General features: G+C 43.8%; 1 protein-coding gene across 1 annotated transcript; it reads left to right on the plus strand.

Moving 5' to 3' along the window:
* Window positions 1–3,522: 3,522 nt before the first annotated feature.
* Window positions 3,523–18,060, plus strand: PLD4 (phospholipase D family member 4). Its single transcript, XM_066551973.1, has 11 exons — window positions 3,523–3,579; window positions 6,496–6,585; window positions 8,744–8,949; window positions 9,611–9,794; window positions 10,137–10,257; window positions 10,606–10,733; window positions 11,218–11,418; window positions 11,832–11,971; window positions 14,997–15,162; window positions 16,199–16,295; window positions 17,569–18,060. The coding sequence occupies exons 1-11, from the start codon at window positions 3,577–3,579 to the stop codon at window positions 17,766–17,768; spliced, it is 1,536 nt and encodes a 511-aa protein (XP_066408070.1). The 5' UTR covers window positions 3,523–3,576; the 3' UTR covers window positions 17,769–18,060.
* The last annotated feature ends 1,307 nt before the right edge of the window (window positions 18,061–19,367 follow it).

Consider the following 19,367-nt stretch of genomic DNA (forward strand, 5'->3'; position numbering starts at 1 on the left):
GAATTGAAAAATAAAGGATAGATGGGAAAAGTAATGATCTCCTCTGTGCATCTTCCTGCTGAGCCTTCAGCTGCAGGCCTGGCTCTCCAACATCCTCAGCTGCTTTGGGAAATAGAGCCTGGTTTTCCACATGTGCACAGCAGGGAACACCAGAACGCTTTGCCTTGAGCAGGGTTTCAGGATCTTTTCTCAGAACAAAACTTTTCATTCTTTGGAGGAGACAGGTTTGGGGTTCTTTTTGGATGTTGTGTGAAGATCCAGCAGTAGACCCTCATCTGCCCATGGGCTGGTGGGAGAGTCAGGACAGCAAGGACATCCTTGGGCTTTGAAGAGCAAAGCCCTGCTGGTCTCAGCTGGTGAGAGGGGGCTGCAGTGGGCAGTGTGCATGCAGGGGTGCTGCTTTCCTCAGTGGGGTGCAGCCATTTGGGTGCAACCCTGAGCACCAGCACACACCTGCACACTCCCCTGTGCAGTTACCTAGCAAAGGTGTTATTGCAGTGGGTTGGCTGCTGAGCTCTCTGAGTGATGTGGGCTGAGCAAGAGAAGCCAAGAACAATGAATATAAGAAAGCAGCACTCATTAGTACTTTACCCTGATTAAGCCTTTTCTCCTCTGAACAGAAAATACTGGAAATATTATACTTGCCAAAAGAGTTGGTGCCCAAAAGGGTTTGTTCAACACTAAATGCTTCTGTCAACATTCAAATCACAGGAAGGAAAAAAACCACCAAAGCCCACAAAATACAGCATCCACCTGGCACCTGCAGACACTTCCCAAACAGGAGATCCAGAGGTCTGGGTGAGATTTCGTTTCAGCAACAGCAATAACCACAGAGATAAGAGGAGTATAATTTTTATAATAGAAAATACCTTTAACACAGCATACACTGAAGTATTTTCCTAATACTTGCAAGTCGTCTTTCCCAGGTGTGGCTGGAGGGTGAGTGCTACAAAAGATGAGTGACAAGACTGAGACAGCAAAGGACTCTGCAGTCTCTTGTGCTATATGAATCACAGCTTTATTTGTTTTCCCCTGAAATATTTTTTTCTAAACAGAACATGGCTGGCAGACATGGCAGACATTAAATAGAACATTTAATTTTAGGCTGAATAAAATTTATTATAAAATTTATTATAACTTATTCCAAATAAGTTATATATTTCAAGTTAAATGTTTCAAGTCCATGATGAGATATCTTAGTGAATTTACTGAATGTTTTAAAAGATGGAAACTGAGTAAATCTTTAAAAATACTTCCAAACAAATCACAATTTTATTTAGACTTTGAAATTTTCCCATGACTTGTCAGCTGAATCACTTCCCAGTTCTGAACCTGAAATAATTTCTTTTGGTTCCCCACCCCCCTTCCCCAGCTAATTTAAGTATACAATCTTTTGGCACAAAGTATAAATAGAGCACTTTTCTTTTCAGACCTTGACTACTCCTGCCTCCCATCCTTCTGTCAGCTGTTGGTATTTGGAGCCCAGCCTCCTTCTCACGAAACAGAAAGTGTAATTTTGTAGTAATCTCTGCAGTGGTACTGATGTTTTTGTCTATAATTAGCTCTCAGAGATGAGGATGCATTAAACTGGCAGTTTCTTCTTAGCAAACCTCCCACATAGGCAGAAAAAGCTTCTCCACTCTATCTTTTAATGCGCCCTGTAGCAAACTGGAAGTCCAGGCATGATTTTTAGAGGGATTATGTTAACCATAGAGTGCCACCCAACCATACAGCAAGAGGTGCATTTATTCTGTGTGGGATGATGGCAAGTCAGCCAAAGCAACTGGTAGAAGGAGCCTTGTCTGAGAGATGGGGAAGAGGAAGAAGAAATAAAGTTTCCTGTTTGCTCTAAAACTTGCTATTCTTTTTTGTCTTTCCTCCCCCCAGCTGCATGAATTGGTCAAACAGAACCATATTCTACCCATAAACCCTCTTCCATCCTGAAGCTGTCATAGCTACAACACTGCTAGCAAGATCAGAAATGCAGAATGGGTGGGCTGGTATGTGAGGTCAGATGAGAAGGAAAGCAGGATTTTGCAAGCTGGAGTGGAGGAGGACAGTGGAATTCATCAGTGCTGCAAGTGGTTAGAGAGCTGACAAAGAGGAGGAATACAGAGCATTCCTTTTCCTGGGAGCTGCTTTTCCTCTGATACAACCCTCTTAAACTGAACTTGTGATACTGGAGAGATAAATTATGAATCCTGAACTTGGTAAAAAGGTGCTGCTGCCTGGTGTGGTTCGATCCCGAATTCAGTGGGAGCTTTTGTGACTTATCTGACACAGTTCACACCAGGATTTCAGTCCTGCACACAAGCAAGAGCTTAGCTGAAATATTTAGTTGGAATGCTCAGCCTCTGAAGTCATCTGAGGACCAGGGACACTTCCTGGGGGTGATTTGGACCTTTAGCAGGGGTGGCTTTCTGGAGCTCTTTCATTGGCTGCAGATCCTGCCTCCAGCTTTCTGGTAACTCAGATCTACAGGGACAGCAGCAGCCCTTCCTTTGTTTTTAAGCCCTGTAGTAAATCCAGAGATTTGGGATGGCTCCCATGATAAGTGATCTGTGCACAGCAGTAAATTCAGGAGTGAGGTGGCTGGGAAGAGAGGTGTCCTATCTGCTCCACTAATTACTTTTTGGGCTTCTTTGAGTTCATGCTTGTGTTTTGGTCTTGAGGGAAGCAGAGGACTCATGGCATTTGCATTTTCCATGGAAAGCCCTCTTTCTGTTGTACCAGACCTATCCTCTGGCTCCTTATTTTTTCCATCCTCAGCAGCTTAGTACAAGGTGTGCTAAAGCCTCATGTTCCAAGCTGTCTCCATTCACTCCTTACAGCATCCTTCCTCTGGACCTGCACTAGGGAACTGCATCCTTGGGTTCAGCAGGAACAAGAGGCTGCCTGGAGGAAAACAGCAGCATTCCCAGAAGGATTCGTGTTGGCTGAGGTGCAGCCTTTGGATTTTTACAGAAGGCATAATTAATTTCTTAGAAGCTGCCCCAAACTGAATGTCAGATATAACCCCTGAACAGCATCACTGCAAATTCCAAATGCCACATGTTCAAGATGGGGGCTGCATTGTTTCAAAGGAGCTGCCTTGCTCCCTTGTGTTTGTCCAAGCACAACTGTGCTTTCAAAAAAAGCTTTGTAGAGAGTTTGTTTTGGAGGGTTTGTCTGCTTAAAATGAAGCTTCTGGTGAAAATAGAGCCATGTTTGGGCAGCAAAGAGCACCAAAGCTGAGCAGTCCTTCCAGCCAGTGTCTTCTCATGCTGATGTGGACTCTGACTTTCCACCACTGAGTGGGAGCTTTGACACTCAACAGAGCAAGTTATGGCAAACATGTGAAGATCAGGACCCAGAGTTTAAGAACTGGGTCACAACAACTGGAGGATAACTTAGTACCCTGTCAGTACACATTGTGAAACTCAGTGTCTAAGAGGAAGTGATCTACAGCAAGAGGGGAAAAAACCAGAAGAAACCTAAACAAATGTGCTGACAGAGCATGAGTGTTGCCTTTTGTACACAAAGCTGGGATAACATCAGAGTACAGGGGGACATCCACACAGGAGGAGAACTTCCAGGATGGTGAGTACCTTTGTCTTCATCTTGAGGGAGCTGGGGGGTGGCCATGGAGAGATGAGTGCCCCTTGTTCATGTGAGGAACTTCAAACTGCTCCTGGGGAGGATTTGGTACAGTGAAAAATCACATGCTTGTGCTTGAAATGCAAAGTCTGACACAATTTGTTGCTGGTGGAGAAAAGAAGTTCCAAGAGGCATTTTGGAGACGAGGAGAAAGCAAACTTAATGTTACAAACAGCAGTGTCCTGTGGGTACTCAGCAGACTGGCATTAGCTGGTGCCCCAGCCTGTGCAGCAATGCTAAGTAGTGCTTATATTCACTGCTCTTGGATGAACTTCATTCAGTCATTGAAACTGGCAGCTGGTAGAGCCCTGAAAGCTTTGAGGGAGCTGTAGTTAATTGCTGACTAGCTACAATATTATTCTTAGGAATTCTGGTTGTTTCTGTGATGTTTCCCTTCTTGAAAATTAAACTGTTTTAGAGCAGTTCTCACAACTTCTGTACAGCAGGTGGGACTTCAACCCATCACCAGTCAAAAACATCAGAAAGGGCTTTGTTTGAACAGAATGATAGATAATTCTATAACAGCACATACAAAATCTGTTCACCTTCGTATTTTAAGAAAAACACTGCTTTTGGAAGACATTTTGTAACTGTTGTGAAAAAGAGAAGTGAAACAAGTTGTTTCTGGTAAGCTCCATCCATCTGAGGCCATCACGTGGCTCTAATAGCACTGACACCTGCAGTTTCTTACCAAGACATTGCCTGGGTCACCAGATGGGACTTTAGGAGCCAGAGGGACAAGGGAGCCAGAGGGACACCTCTACACCTCTCAGCTCCAGTCCTGTGTTGAGAATCACTCGTGGTGGCTGTTTGTTCCTGGCCAGCCCAGCTGACTGGGACAGCTGTGCCAAAGGCACAAGCTGTGCAGCGTGACCTGCAGCCCCAGTGGGCTCTCCTGGCCCAGCCTGAAGGGCTGCTGCTGTTTGTCAGATGCCTTTCATCTCCTCCTTTAAAATGCCTTTGTCTCACTTTCTACCCAACTCTCTCACATCTTCACTCTTGCTTCTCTTCCCTTTCTACCCACTAAGATTTCTGCGTTGCAATGTGACCCCTTCCTCTCATGTGTGTTGCTGTCACACCTTTCCCTGTGTGGTGGGTTATATCCCCCCATCTGCTTGGGCTGTCAGCTCTTTGGGGAAAGACAGTGGGTCTTTATTCTGTGCTCAAAACATGAACTGGGACTTCAGAGCTCTGGGAATGGCCAACTGTCCTTCACTGCTGGCAGCCACTCCATTTCTCCAGGGCTGGGAGAATGGATATTTACTTGCCAGCATTTGTAACTATTTCTAGTAGAAAAGCTTGCAGCTGAGCCTGGGGCAGCAAAAGGAAGTGACAGTGAAAAGTGTGAGTAAAACTGCTTTGGAAAGTGGGCTCTGCTACAGTGATTGCAGCTGATAACAACAAACAGGTCCTGAAATGGAAACAGGGCTTTCTTCTATGCAGCTCCAGTATGCTTTTAAGCAGGAGTGTTTGTACCTTTTCATCCCTCCCCACCTTTTCCATCTTTGTCATTCTCTCATGTCTGCTGTTTTACCACAGGTCCCCCCTTTCCACATCCCTCTCTGCATTCCCCAAGTCTGTTTCAGACCCTCCTCCCTTGTCTTCCTGTCCATCCTCCACCTCTTTTGTTCAGGCCCACCAGTACCTGTGAGTCGAGGAAGCCTTTGGGGCTGTGTCCAACCCCTGCCTGTTCCATGCAGCCACTGCATCCACACAGAAAGGTGGAGTGGGCAGGAGCTGGAAGCAGCAGGGAATGTGTATGGGCATGCTGTTTTGCTGCTGGGAGAGGGCAGACACTGTGAGCCCACCCAGTTCAGGTGACAACAGCTGTGAACACATGGCAAGATGGATGGGACAAGCCTGGCAGGATCCTTCCTACACAAACCTTGTTTGGCCACCCACAGAGCAACTCCACATCCAGTACCACTGCAGCAGGCTCCTCCTCCAGGCCACAAAAGCCCAGTGGCTCAGGGGTCAGAAGCAGGCATTCAGGGACTGGACACGTGGAGGTATCATCTGGTAGCACCTTCTGAGATCTGCTCCAGCCCAGGATCTGCTTCTTGCTTCTGGGAATGAAAAGTGTCATCAGGCTCCTGTTGTGTAAATTCACCTCTGCCAATGCAGGGATGATTCATGACCCACTGGGCATGTGTCAAGTTTTTGAGGAGGTAAAATAGGCAAGTGCCAACTCCCCCTGTCTGACCATCTGCTGTCATATTGGAATATTTTGGTATTTGCTCTTATGTTTGCCTCTGCTGGGGATAACAAAAGATTGGAGAAATACTGCCTGAGAAAGAAAAGAAGATAACTTATTTTCTAGAGTCATGACTGCAACAGGGGAGAAAGGGAGTTTGTATTTCAGCCTGGTCCCTGCCCCTTAACAGAGTCACTTCTGGAAGAGACGCTGGCATTGAAGACAACAGGCACAGGAAGAGAGCAGAAACCTGACAGAGTCACATGCAGGATGAGACTGATGCTCTGCACACTATCACCCACTGCTTCTGCATTTAATTACTGCTTGTTGGCAAATATGTTCTCTTGCAACAGGACAAAAGCGGGTGTTGAAGGATGGCTGGAAGAGGCAGTGATGCAGTTGTTTACACGTTAATTACTGCAGGGATTTTTGTGTGTAGAGAGCACGGGGGGAAAACAGCGGGGACACGTCTCTCTGTCACTTTGGAATCTGTTAATGTCACTCAAGACCCATAATACAGGAGGATGTTGCACAGATCCATACTCAAATCTCAGAGCACTGTGTAAAGCAGTGGCAGTAATCTGCACTATTTCTCTGTAATTGGCTGTACACAAATGTTGTTATAAAGCTTTATTTTTCCCCTTGCATACATTTCTGTTTTTCAGATTGTGAAAAAAGCATTAAAAACATCCCTGATGTTTGATGAGTCCTCCAACATGAAATTAGGCGTGAACAATCAAAAAGACGTCAAAACGGTAATTATTGGGACACAACACATTTGCTTACAAAAGCTGAGATTGTGCTGACATTTCTGAAAAGAAATAACAGGTTGAGAATTATTTTATTGGCCATTTTAGAAAACTGTGTAGGTTTCAATCCTATTTGTAAACAAGTGAGTGACAAAACCCTCATTGATTTATCCGGTAGACTGATCAAACCTTGCCCAGAGGGAGTAATGTGGAGATAAATCCTGCAGCTCTGTCTGGCTCAGGACAAGGAAACCACACTCATACAAATAGCCTCACTTCCACTCCTGGCACAGCATTTAATAATGTATTCATTTGTTCATTTATTCAGATGCCCAGAGTACCTGGACATCACAGTGTGTAGCATGGTGACAGCCATGATGTGACTTCAAAATAGATTTCTTACCTTAGAAATAACTTCTAAAACCTAAGTCTTGCTAACGTGTTCATGTGATGAAATGTGGAACTGTTAAAAATGGGTGAGATTTTTTTTTGTGGTAAGGTGGAGAACAAGCCAGAGGGCAAAAATTTAAGTAGATACCTTTAAGATGATTATTTTATTAAAATTGCTGCCTGAAATCTATGTCAGCACTGTAGATTTTGAGAAAAGCAGAGAAGATAAAAAGCAGGAAGCTTTATCCACATAGAAACTTAAACTGAAACCACATAGAAACAGAAACTTTCAGAGGCAAGTGGTTTCTGTGTGGTTTTCCCATGTGCCCTTTTGGGAGCTCAGATTTATGGCTGCAGCCTCACGACCACCCCCAGACTTGATTCTCCTGCCTGGGAGCTCAGAAGCTGGGCTCTGAAGTCCATGGTGCCTATCACAGGCTGGTGGATGGTTCCAGCTCCCACAAATTGCCATGGGGAGCCAGCCATGATAATTACTGGGGGGAAATAGATCTGCATGTGTGGCTGGTTGTCTTTGCCTGCTCAGTACAAGGCAGCATTTAGAGCCTGGTGCTAAAATTTTCAGCATGTGAGTGGCTGGACTGCAGATCTGAAGCTACCAGGTAGCCAGGCTACTTTTTTTTTTTTTCCATCTACATTCAGGAAAAAAATTGAAAGTGCAGCAAAAGTGAAATGAAACTAACTCAACACACTAAAGTGACACAGGAATACTGTGCACATGGATAAATGAGATTTGTGTAGCTTCAGTTAAGGGAGGTTTAAGACAAAACCAGAACGTGTTCAGAAACCACAAAATGTCTTTCTGCCTCTGACACTTTCTGAACTGTTTTTTCTCCCCTGACAACACAAACTTCCTTTCTACGGGAATGCTTGGCTTAATCCCACAGCTAATCTTGTGTTAGAAATTTCCCTGTTTTGATTTTAGTAGAAATTTTGTTGAACGTCCATTGGTCCTGTGCTAAAATAAAGCTAATCAATGTCAAATTAATCACAAAATTTGGGAAAAAACTCCAAGGGATTGATATGTTGGCACAAAAAAATTGAACCAAAAAATGGAACTAAAATCACAGTCTTCACATAAACCAACACCAATCCATTTCCAAATTTTCTTTTTTTTTCCCCCAGTTGCACTTTATTCGATCATGTCTCCTTTCCAGAGCGTTTGTTCCACTTGATTCTCTGATTTCAAGATTTCATGAAATTTCAGGAAATTCCTCCTTTCAGGAAGGGAATGAAATCTTGTCATTTCAATGAGGATCAATTGGTCAAGCTTTGGTCCATTTCCCCTGCATGTTGTGTCATCCCACTAACTTTTATTGTTTTCACTTAGCTTCAGAATTTTCTCTTTTGTTTTTAAGCAGTTCTTTTCTTCAATTTATTCTCATGTCTCTTTGTTTACCTTTATTCCTCAATTTTGGGGTTTCAATGTGTAAAATTCTAGCAACTTCTAGTCCTTCTCACTGCACCTCACTTGAGTTTAAATGGCCCTTTTAAAGGTCATCTAATCCAAACTCCCTGCAGAGAGAAGGGCCATCTTCAACTGGATCAGGCTGCTCAGGGCCCTGTCCAAGCAGACCTTGAACAGTTGTTCCTCACTTTCAGTGCTGCCCCTAAGAACATTGTCTGGCAGGAGCTGCAAGCAGATCTCCCATTCAAAGATTGTGATTTATTCACCTGCACAGGTATTCATCCATTAGCTGGTGCATCAATGTCTTGGTGATGACTTAAATCTTCTCCTCTGTGGGTTCTGTTCTAGTTTCAAATCTTAGGGGCGATTCTGACCCTTGGTCTGGTCCTGATGGCTTTTTACTTCCTGAGTATGGACAGCACAGTTGATGGTAATGGAGAAGAAGCAGCAGCTGTCAGCATTTACAGAAATGTGGAGGAGGAAGGACTCTATGGAGATCTCCCAAGAGCCACAACAACTGAGGAGGGCACCAACAGATGCAATGACTCCTGCAGGTGAGTCAGGTTAGGTGGCACATGGAGAAGTCATCACCAGAGGGAGAAATAGCTACAGGACTGATAATATCAGCATGGGCTTTATTCTCTTCCCACTGTACCATAAGTGATGAAGCACCACAAATTAGGGAGGAGTGCTAATTTGGGGGTGCTGTTTAGGCACTGGGTAATTGGCAGCTGCCTGCTGTGAGGGGCCGTGTCACAGCTCTGCTCCCAGTCCTTGCTTGTATGCTCATCCCAGCTCGGTTCCTCCTCTGCCCCCTGCAGCCACCCTCCTTTTGTGGCAGCAGTGTCACCAGCTGGCAGAGCAGCCTTTCCCAGAGGCTGCAGGGGCAGGGAATGTCTGTGCTGGGAGGGGCTGAAGAGGGTACCCTAGCAACATCCAGCTATGGGGGTTTGCTTTTCTCCACATCTTAGGCAGGGTAAAATAAAAAGCTCAGAATAGGTACCGAGAAACCACTCTGCTGAATTTGGGAGGTCACTGTACAACAATATAAGCCTGGCTACAAAAGCTAGGGGTAGAGAGCACTGCCAGCCTGTTTGTCCAGCTCATCTTGTTTGCTGTGGAGGTTGACACCCAGCATGGCCATCTGTGCAATCTGGCTTGGTGTCCTGTTGGGGTCACAGTCACTTGTTTCACAACACAAAATTGCCATTGCAGCTTTGAACTTGTGGAAAACGTTCCTTATGACTTACCCTTCGAGATAAACAGCACTGCAGCCAAACCCTTGTACCAAGCCTGGACAAAACTGCTTGATCTAGCCCAGGAAAAAGTGCACGTGGCCTCTTACTACTGGTCTCTCACTGGGAAGGATATTGGTGTCAATGACTCCTCTTCCAAGCAGGTAAGGTAAAACCAGCAGCAAGCATGTCTGTGATTGTTTTTCCTCATGTCCATGTGGTAGAGGACAGGCTGGCTGTGTGGTGTGTCTTCCAGAGACATTGCTTAACTCCTCCTGCAAATCCAGGAAGGTTTTCCATCTGTTCTGAAGCAACACTCCAGCTTTCCTCCTTTAGTCAAGTTAGGCTGAAATAAGTGAAATTTCTGACCTTCCTTGTGCTGGGGTTCTTCAAAGGAAGTACTCATTAGTACCACTGCCCTTGCCTATATCTTGCTACACCTTCTGCAACAAAATATAAAAAAATAACTCATATAAACTCATATAAAAAAATAATTCATCACACAGGGTGAAGATATTCTGCAGAGGTTTGAGAGGTTACTCGCAGAGAATGTCTCTTTGTATATTGCAGCAAGTTCACCAACTCTGGCTACAAAATCAACGGACCTTGAGCTTTTAGAAGAAAAAGGTAATTCCCTTCAGTGATCCACTCACAGCTTCTGTATTGCAAAAAGGCATCTGTGGGAAACCTGGTTTCCAAGGCCTGTTCTGATGTAGTGCTTAAATAAATTCACAGGACAAGCACCATCTGCTCACTAGTTCATGCTTTCTTTCTGTGCTCTTTAGGATCTTCTGAAAGTTCACATTTTGCATATTGTTTTTCCAAGTTACTGTGATCCCAGGAATGAGTGCTTGTGAATTTTGGTAGTTGTTACTGCCTGCAAGAGTCAAACATGCAGATGTGTTCTGCCTGTTGAGGAACTATCTCCATGCTGTACCTAAACTCTTTTTTTTTCCCCTCTCCATCTTTCTTCAGGGGCTCATGTGAAGAAGATTGATTTTGGACATTTGACAAGAGGAGTGTTGCATAGCAAATTCTGGATAGTAGACATGAAACACGTATACATTGGTAGTGCAAACATGGACTGGAGATCTTTATCGCAGGTAACGTCTGCTGCTGCGTATTCAGAAATGTGGGGGAAAATTCATATCCTACCAGATAACAGAGAAAAACCATATTGATGTAGAATATTGTCAGAGCAGAAGAAACAGCAAAGAAACATGCTGTCATTACATTACAAAGTTCCATATTGTTGGCTCCTTAATGCAGGGGTTTCACACCTCCTTGATGTTTCTTGTGGGCAGCTCCTCCAAGCACTAACTCTTCCTTCTTACAGCAGCCAACTGACTCCAATTCCCCTCTTGACCAACCAACCCACTCTTTTATAGCACTCTTCTTCTTATTGGCTACAGCTGCGGCCTCTTAAAGTCAGGCCTGCTCCTAATCTTTAATAATTAGCCCAGCTGCAATTCTTTAGGGGTAAGATTACTTTCTATACTACCTTTATTTTCTTATATTCTATCCCCCTACAGAAACCCCAGGAGGTGGCTCCTTCTGGGGCTGTGACACAGCTTGCTCTCTTTGCAGGTGAAAGAGTTTGGTGCTGTGATGTATAACTGCAGCTGCTTGGCCCAAGACCTCTGGAAAACGTTTAGTACCTATTGGGATGTTGGATATCCTAATGCTACCATCCCAGCTCCTTGGCCTCTCAATTATTCAACCCACATTAACAATCATCATCCTCTGGAAGTAGAATTTAATGGAATCTTGACAAAAACCTATTTTTCTGTAAGTATGTTTGAAAATAACACAATAGAGTGTAAAGTGCTTAAGGATTGAGCAGGAAAGTTTCTTCAGCAGTCCTGCTCAGTTGCTTGTGTTCCAGGTGGATAATAATTTGTTCCTTAGGTTTCTCTGGGATGTTCAAAGGATAGGGATAAACCCAGCATAAGCTGGCAAATTGTATGGCAGGAACAGTGTGCAAGTCTCTTTTAATCACCTGTAGGCCCAATATATCAATAAGTATCTGACCCAGCAGCATATGACATGAGGAAAGATGGTGATCCATCTCAAGTGCTTTGTGATATTTTAGTGAAAAGTAGGCAGATCTAAACACAAAGGAGTCTGATTAAAAGAAAAAAAAAATCACTGATCTACATGTTTTCTTCTTCTTTTTTTTTTTTTTTTTTTTTTTTTTACAGGCTTCTCCTCCAGCATTTTGTCCAGAAGGTCGCACCCATGACCTCTATGCTATACTCAGTATAATCAGTCAGGCACAGAAGTTTGTCTATGTTTCTGTTATGGAATATTTCCCTACCAGCCGTTTTGTTCAACCAAAAAGGTACAATTTCCATCTTCACAATTATCTTCACAATTTCCATCCTGAGCAAATCAGCTACTGGTACTATTTAAAGAAAAAAAAAATATGATTCCTCTCCTTCTGCAATGAAAATATTCAGAATGGAGAGAGGCTTTGCTCTGCATTCACAACCATCCCATAGACTGTGCCTCCCACGTACCAAGGGACAGGATGAGAGGAAACAGCCTCGAGTTGTGCCAGGGGAGGTTTAGATTGGATATTAGGAAAAAGAAATTCATGGAAAGGGTTGTCAGGTATTGGAAGAGACTACCCAGGGAAGTGGTGGAGCCACCATCCCTGGAAGAGTTTAAAAATTCTGTGGCTATGGCACTTGAATACATGGTTTAGTGGTGAACATGGTGCTGCTGCTGGGCTGAGAGTTGGACTTGATGACCTTAAAGGTCTTTTCCAGAACCTGACAATTCCAGGATTCTGTGATTCCAGTCCTGATGCTGCAGGAAGGATGATTACCAGTACCTGTGTGCTTTGCTGGTGCTCTGGAGCAGCCTCCTGTGCTCTACACACAGCAGAACAGCTGTGAAATGCCATGCTAGGGACAGTCAGGTCCAGCATCCTCCAAAATTCAACACAGTAGCTTTATGAATTGAGAGAGGAAAGGGAACACCAGAAATATATCTGGCATCAGATTTTTCAGAGAAAACATTGCTGTGCTCTCCTTTCTTGCTCCCATTTTTCTTTCTTGCTGTTCTTTACTTATGAAGAGTCTTGACTTCCTGCTCTATTTCTTGCTTGATGCACTTGACCAATGGTTTAGAGGGTGGTTCTTGACTCTCCTGACCTTTGCAGTGAGAGCTGAAACAGCCTCTAAAAGAAACTTCAGGGTGTTTTGTTTGTTTGGGGGTTAGCATTTTTTGTTGCTGTTGTTGAGGGGTTTGTTGTTGTTGTTGTTGTTGTTGTTGTTGTTTGGGGTTTTTGTTTTGTTTTTAACAATTCCATCTAAGTTCCAGCAGCAGCTTCAGAGATAAAGTGATGGTGTTGATCTGGAGTCATCACAGAATGGTTTAGGCTACAGACCATCTCATTCCTCCCCTCCTGTGCCATGGGCAGGGACACCTTCCACTAGACCAGGCTGCTCAAAGCCCCACCCAGCCTGGCCTTGAGCCTGAACCACTGTCCTGCTCCAGAGACTGCCCAAGGCTCAGCAGAACTGTGCAGGCTCTGCACATGAACCCAAACCTGAGAAGCACAGAAAGTTACACAGTCATGGGGCAGCACTAAGACTCCCAAATCCTCTTAGATATGCTTGAATTGGGATGTTTCTGTGCAACCAAGTGCTCTGAATTATCTGCTTACAACATTTCTCAGTTTTCCAACCAGCTAAATGATCTGAGAAAGAAGTTCAAGTGAAAGAATTACATACATGTCTTGTTGAATAGAGTAAGCTCTAGGCTGCCATTCAGCCAGAATGATACCATGCATCATGTCCCTCTGCCACAACTGTGTAAAGCCTCTGTTGTTCAGCTGAGGCATAGGTGTGTTATGGGGAAGATTTTAGGATAATAGAGAGATGCAGATAATTCTGCTGTCCAAGAAACCAAATTGAGACTAGCCTCTACTTGGAGGATATCTTTAATAAATCAAACACCTCAGAGGATTTTCAGTTTCTATGTAATACAATTGAGTCTCTGGGTTTCTCATCTTCTGAGAACCCACTCATCTTTCTGGGAATAAGTTCCCAGAAAGTCTCTTTCCCCCCTTAGGACTGAGTGCATTAATACTCCTTATTCTTCATCTAAAAGCTTAATCCACAGTTTGTGACATCTAGGGCTGATCAGATGCAAACAAGGGTTTGAAAGGCCCAGGGAAAGTGGCACAGGGCCTCGGGCTATCTCCACAGCAACCAGCTGTAGTGCCATGAATTGAAGCTGATTAGTTCAGGTTAGGTTCCTCCAGCAGCTGAGGCAGAGGAAACAAAGCTGCTGTCTAATGCCTGAGTGTTCATCAACTAGAAACTGATATATTTTAAAAATTGAAACCATTCAAAAATTGCATTTCAAATAGCATGATTTTCCAAGCTTTTCAGGATCTGTAAGTCAAGCCTGAGCCTCAGAGCACATGGCCAGGCCATTGATCACAACAGGACGATGCACGGGGGAGGATCAGAGAATTCAGGCCTTTGTACATAAGACCAAAAGGATTAAGTTAGGCAAATTAATTCATCATTGCTCATGGGACTGTGAGCAAATGCTGGACCTCTCTCTGTATCAGCCTTCCAATCTGTACTAAACATGCTTGTCTCCCTCCGTGCAGCATTTGTTAGGATCCACGCGATGAAAATGCCACGTGGGTGTTTGGAGTTACCAGCCCTGGGATGCACATTGTTCAGCTCTTAGGGTTGTGTAGCTGGGTGAAGGAGTTAAAAATGTCCCCCATTGCTACAGCCAACACAAATGTCAGGAAAACAGATTTTCCCATGTTCGGGGAACACGGAGAGCACAGCTGTGTCCCTTACCTTGGGCACACACAATGAGAACAGGGAGGGGTGGGGAGGGATGGAGTCTGCCCATGCTGGCCGATGGCACAGGACCACTGCAGACACTGGAAACAGTCTCCAGGGCCCTGAAAAAGCCATATTCTGCAAAATGGTTCTTAGACTTTCCTATGGGCTCTGCACTGCCCTTTTACTCTGTGCTGTATGAACTGGCCTTACCCTGGAGTTGCTATTGTTATCTTCAGTTTCCTAAGCAGGCACCACGCTGTGTGTGTATCTGTGTATGGGCACTTTACTAAGCTTTAGACTTTTGGATTAATTTCACCCCAATTTGGCAGGGTCTGGAGGTCTCAAAACACGTTCTGTGAGAAGAACAGGCTTGGTAGAAGGCAGAAACCTTGTTTGTACCTCCAGGGAAGCCACAAGTGCTTCACTTACTAGACACCAGAAACCCCATCTGTGCATCATCACTCCTAGTCTCAGTTTAACTTCACAGCTTTCTAGTGAACTGTTTTAAAAAACCATCCCTTTTTGCACACACCTGCTTTTCTGCAGATACTGGCCAGCCATTGACAATGCCCTCAGACGTGCAGCTTTCAACCACCGAGTGCAGGTCCGGCTCCTGGTCAGCTGCTGGGCCTACACAGACCCCGCCATGCTCCACTACCTGAGGTCCCTGCGTGCCCTCAACAACCCACACGCCCACATCAGTGTCGACGTGGTATGAATAAAAAACCTGATTTTGGAAAGACGCTTTGGGGATATGGCCCCCCAATTCTCTGATTTCTGAGAATAAGCTGCTGTTTGTGTGTACAAATGTTAGGTTTTAGAGAAGCTGGTTGTCTGGTTTTGCAGTGACTGCTTCCCGTTTTTGTGAAAATAAGGCCCAATATATAATCTTTGATGAAGTAGCTATTTCAAGATACTAGTGATATCAGGTAGGTGCCTGGCTGTGGCACTTGAGACATTATCCAGGCAACTGCTTTTCTGAGCACTGTGACAAGTAACAGTTTATATGATAACTTAGTGCTCCTCTCAGAGACCTTTTCCTGCATGGAATATGTTAAATTGGTCTAATTGATATCAGTTTTTTTTTTAATTGAGAGCTCTGCTCTCTGCCTATACAGATAGATCTGTTCTTGAACACTAAATATTGCACACAGGCCATAGGCATTAGGCTGGAATGCATCAGGTGGAGTGGGGATGGTATGGATGCTCCCAACATGATGCAGTAATCACAACAGAGAAATACCACAGAAGGAGGAGTGGATTTCAGAAAAAAAAAAAAAAAAAGGGACAGATAGATTTTGGTAAGAGTTAACACAAAAAGTTAGGCATTATCGTTGCCTACAGTACCCCTTGTGTCTGTGATCAGCTCATTCTCACACAAAATAAGAGCAGCAATCAGTGGTAAATGCAATCTATTAAACAGCTGCCTAAAACTGCATTTAATTGTCTGCCCTGTAATGATAATAGCTGTGCCACTAATGGAACATTGTGAGGCAAACATTTTCTGTATCTGATCTTAATTGCTTATCCAGTTTTATGTATAGTGGAAGTATTATTTGCTAGTTTTCTTGGATAGGAGTAAAATCTCTTCTATGGTCTATTCAATAATTCAGAGTGCAGTATGCTCTCTTTTGTTCTTCCCACACTCTTCTATTCTTTGAAACTATAGAAAACATGCACTGTCCAATCATGACGTCTGTTCCTCACTCAAGTATTTGTGTTAATATTTTTAATTCCTCTCCCTCCAGAAACTCTTCATTGTTCCTGTTCTCAATCACACAAACATTCCTCATGGGAGAGTGAATCACAACAAATACATGGTCACTGATAAAGTAGCCTACATTGGTATGTATTCCATTATTCCAAATATTTACAGTATCCCCAGATCTACTAGACTGAGGCTGAGATAGGATCAGCTGCAATACCAAAAAATACCTCATTTTGCCATACAAACCAAAATCTGTTCTAGGTAAAGTAGTATAGATGTAAAGGGGAGAAAATAATGTAGGTCAAGTTCAGTAAGAGATTATTTCATGTGATTGTGAGCCATTAGGAGCAGAGTGTGACAAGGCTGAGTGCACAGCCTGTGACAAACACAGCGGGGATTTCACAGCCTGTGTGCTCAGAATGACACAGGGATAGCTGGTGCTCCAGTACATAACATTACAGTGCTTTAATAAAGAGGAACTGCTGGGAGGAATTAATTCCATGCACTGTTTGTTGAACAGAATTCTAGGAAAGGAAATGAGAAAACAGTAATGTCAATTGTGCGTCGTTCCTGAAAGCAGGGATGGTGTTTACATTTCATCCTTTTATTAGGAACCCTCAGAAAAGGAGATGTGAAAGTGCTCTGTCACTTCAGCCAGCTCATCCTCCCAGCAATACACTCCAGCAAATAGCCTCATCTTCCAACTGGCTGAGGGTTTACAGCCCCAGTTGCCTTCAATACTTTAATAACCTGTTTTATACTTGAAGGCAGATATGCAGATGATTTGTTTTCATGCCTAAGCACCTTCTGGAATTGGCAGATTTTTCTGGCTAAGGCGATCACGAGGGGAAGTGCGTAAGTGATAAAATGTGCATTGTTCACAGTGCTTGATTGTCTGAATTGAGGTAGCTTTGGAGAGAGCTCTAGACAATGTCTGCAGCTGGATTTCCAGCTTTGCCTGGTTTAGAAGCAGGCTTTGCGTGTCGAGCTCAGAACAGCTCCTGAGGGTTTATTGATCAGGAGTCCAGTTTCTCCTTTTGTTTTCCTTTAACAAGTGAAGAGAATTGAGTAAATTAAAGACTTCTTTCTTTAAACACTGAAACCCATGTCAAACACTGGCTTTTACTTCTCTTAATACTCATATATTTCACTTTATTGCCATGTTTATGAGTAGATTTGTGCACTCTGTCACAGGCTGTAATGAATCAGAAGGTTATGAACCTTCAGGGTTGCAGTTAATAGCAAGTTTTGAAAACCTGAGGTCTGGCATAAGAAGGAGGTGACCTGATTTTTGCTGCCTCGTTGGTCCTAATGAGATTTGCAGTCATAGAGCAAATCAACAAAGCCCAGAGATCAAACAGAACATTGAGAAATGAATGTTTTCTAATCAGCTGCTTTTCCATTGCATAGGGACTTCCAATTGGTCAGAAAACTACTTCACTGATACAGCTGGTGTGGGACTAATTATCAAACAGAATTCTACCGACCTGCAAAGAAGGCAACAACCTGTCCAGGAACAGCTGAAAGATCTTTTTGATCGAGACTGGAATTCCAAATATGCGGTGAATCTGGAAGATGTGCAGGGACAGAAAGACTGTAACTGGGATTAGACCTGAAGTGAATTGAAATGTGCACTTAAAATAGAAACAAAAAAAATATATTTGAATCTTGTGCAGGTGCAAATCAAGGAAATCTCTTCTTTTTGTCTTTGTCAGAGAAATCACTTCCTCGTGGCATCCACATTGGTGACATGAGAATTTCTGACAGTTGACTCTACCTGCAAAACCACTAGTCAGTGTGTGATTGATTTTTTTGGTGTGATTACCTCATTGCAGAGTTAATGAAATGCATACAATGTTGTATGACAAGCTGTCTGACATTAAAGCAAACATCAGAGACACAGATCATTATTGCTCGGCTATTCTATCTTTAGAAACTGTATATTTCAACCTAAAAGTTCCATTAACAGTGTCTGCTTACATGTATTTAAACATTTTAAAAAAACTCCTGGCCACCTTAACTTTTTAGCCATGTATAATGATCACCTACAATAGCAAGGGCAGATTTTTAAAGGCATTTAGAAATTAGAGATACAGGGATTAATGTTGGTTGAAAAAATTAGAGATACCTGTTTCTAAGTGTTAAGGCTAGCTGCTAGAGATAATGCCTGGGATTTAAACTTTGGGGCCAGTTTCCAGCTCAGCTGCCCTGGAGCCCTGAGAGTCTGGGGGTGTTTGGATGTCTGTGTGTCAGTCTTGTGCAGCAAACAGGATGGGGAGCAGGGCAAAGCTGCTACATGGGTGCTGTTGTGGCTGGGGCATCCCACCTGCACTGTGGGCAGTGCTTGGAGAGGCTCCTTGCTCCTTCTGGGCTGCCCTGGTGCTGGCCCTGAGCAGTGTGGAGTCTCTGGGCTGCCCTTCCTCCTGCAGTCACTCAGGGACCACAGCTCTGAGCCATCTGGTGCCTGATATCCACATCCACCACAGCTCTGCCCTGGGCGACTTCCTGAGGTGACAGGAAAGGAGAGCAGGGCTCGTGCTCCAGCTGTGAGTGACACTGGGCTGGAGCTCCATGAGCTTTGCCAGGGCTGTGCATACACAAAAATCCCTATACAAATAATGACTTTCAGAGATGACCCCCATCAATGTTCCATTTTTTGGTTTCCGGGCTGCTCCTTAGCTATCTCTTCAGACATTTCCAAGATTCCTTGGAGTGTTTTATCCATCATTACAAATCAATTCTTCTTGTTACTGTGGCAGATTTTCTAAGACAGGTAGTTACATGTACAGATATCATGGAAATTTTGGGAGTAATCCCATACATGCCAAAATATTGAGGAACATGCAGGTGCTTTTCGTGCTCTCACCCCCTATTTCCTTACTAGAGCTAGCTTGAAAATCTTTGTGAGACGTTACATCTTCAACCAACAAAACAGTTTTCTGTAGAGGAGCACACTCCTCTAGATGGCACTCCAAGCTGTGTTTTCTGTTTTGGCAGGGATAGATACTGCAGGAGGAAGAAGAAAACGTCCTTCTCTTCTATTCGGGAGCTCAAATCTGACAGTGCTGGATTAGTTGTTCAGTGGGACAGAGTTTCTGGATAAGGTGGCAGAATTGTTCTTATGGCCATATAAACCTCAGGTGGGTTAAGGTTTGGCTTACAAAAGAAAAATGGATGTTTAGGAGAGTGCTCTTCTGTTTTCTCTACTG

This window comes from Molothrus aeneus, chromosome 6 (genome assembly GCF_037042795.1).
Source record: "Molothrus aeneus isolate 106 chromosome 6, BPBGC_Maene_1.0, whole genome shotgun sequence".
Classification (NCBI taxonomy): Eukaryota; Metazoa; Chordata; class Aves; order Passeriformes; family Icteridae; genus Molothrus; species Molothrus aeneus.

Excerpts from the sequence above, each read along its gene's own strand:
- PLD4 (XM_066551973.1), top strand. Across the intron at positions 11,972-14,996 it reads CGTTTTGTTCAACCAAAAAG|ATACTGGCCAGCCATTGACA; the intron begins GTACAATTTCCA and ends GCTTTTCTGCAG. Across the intron at positions 15,163-16,198 it reads CCCACATCAGTGTCGACGTG|AAACTCTTCATTGTTCCTGT; the intron begins GTATGAATAAAA and ends CTCTCCCTCCAG.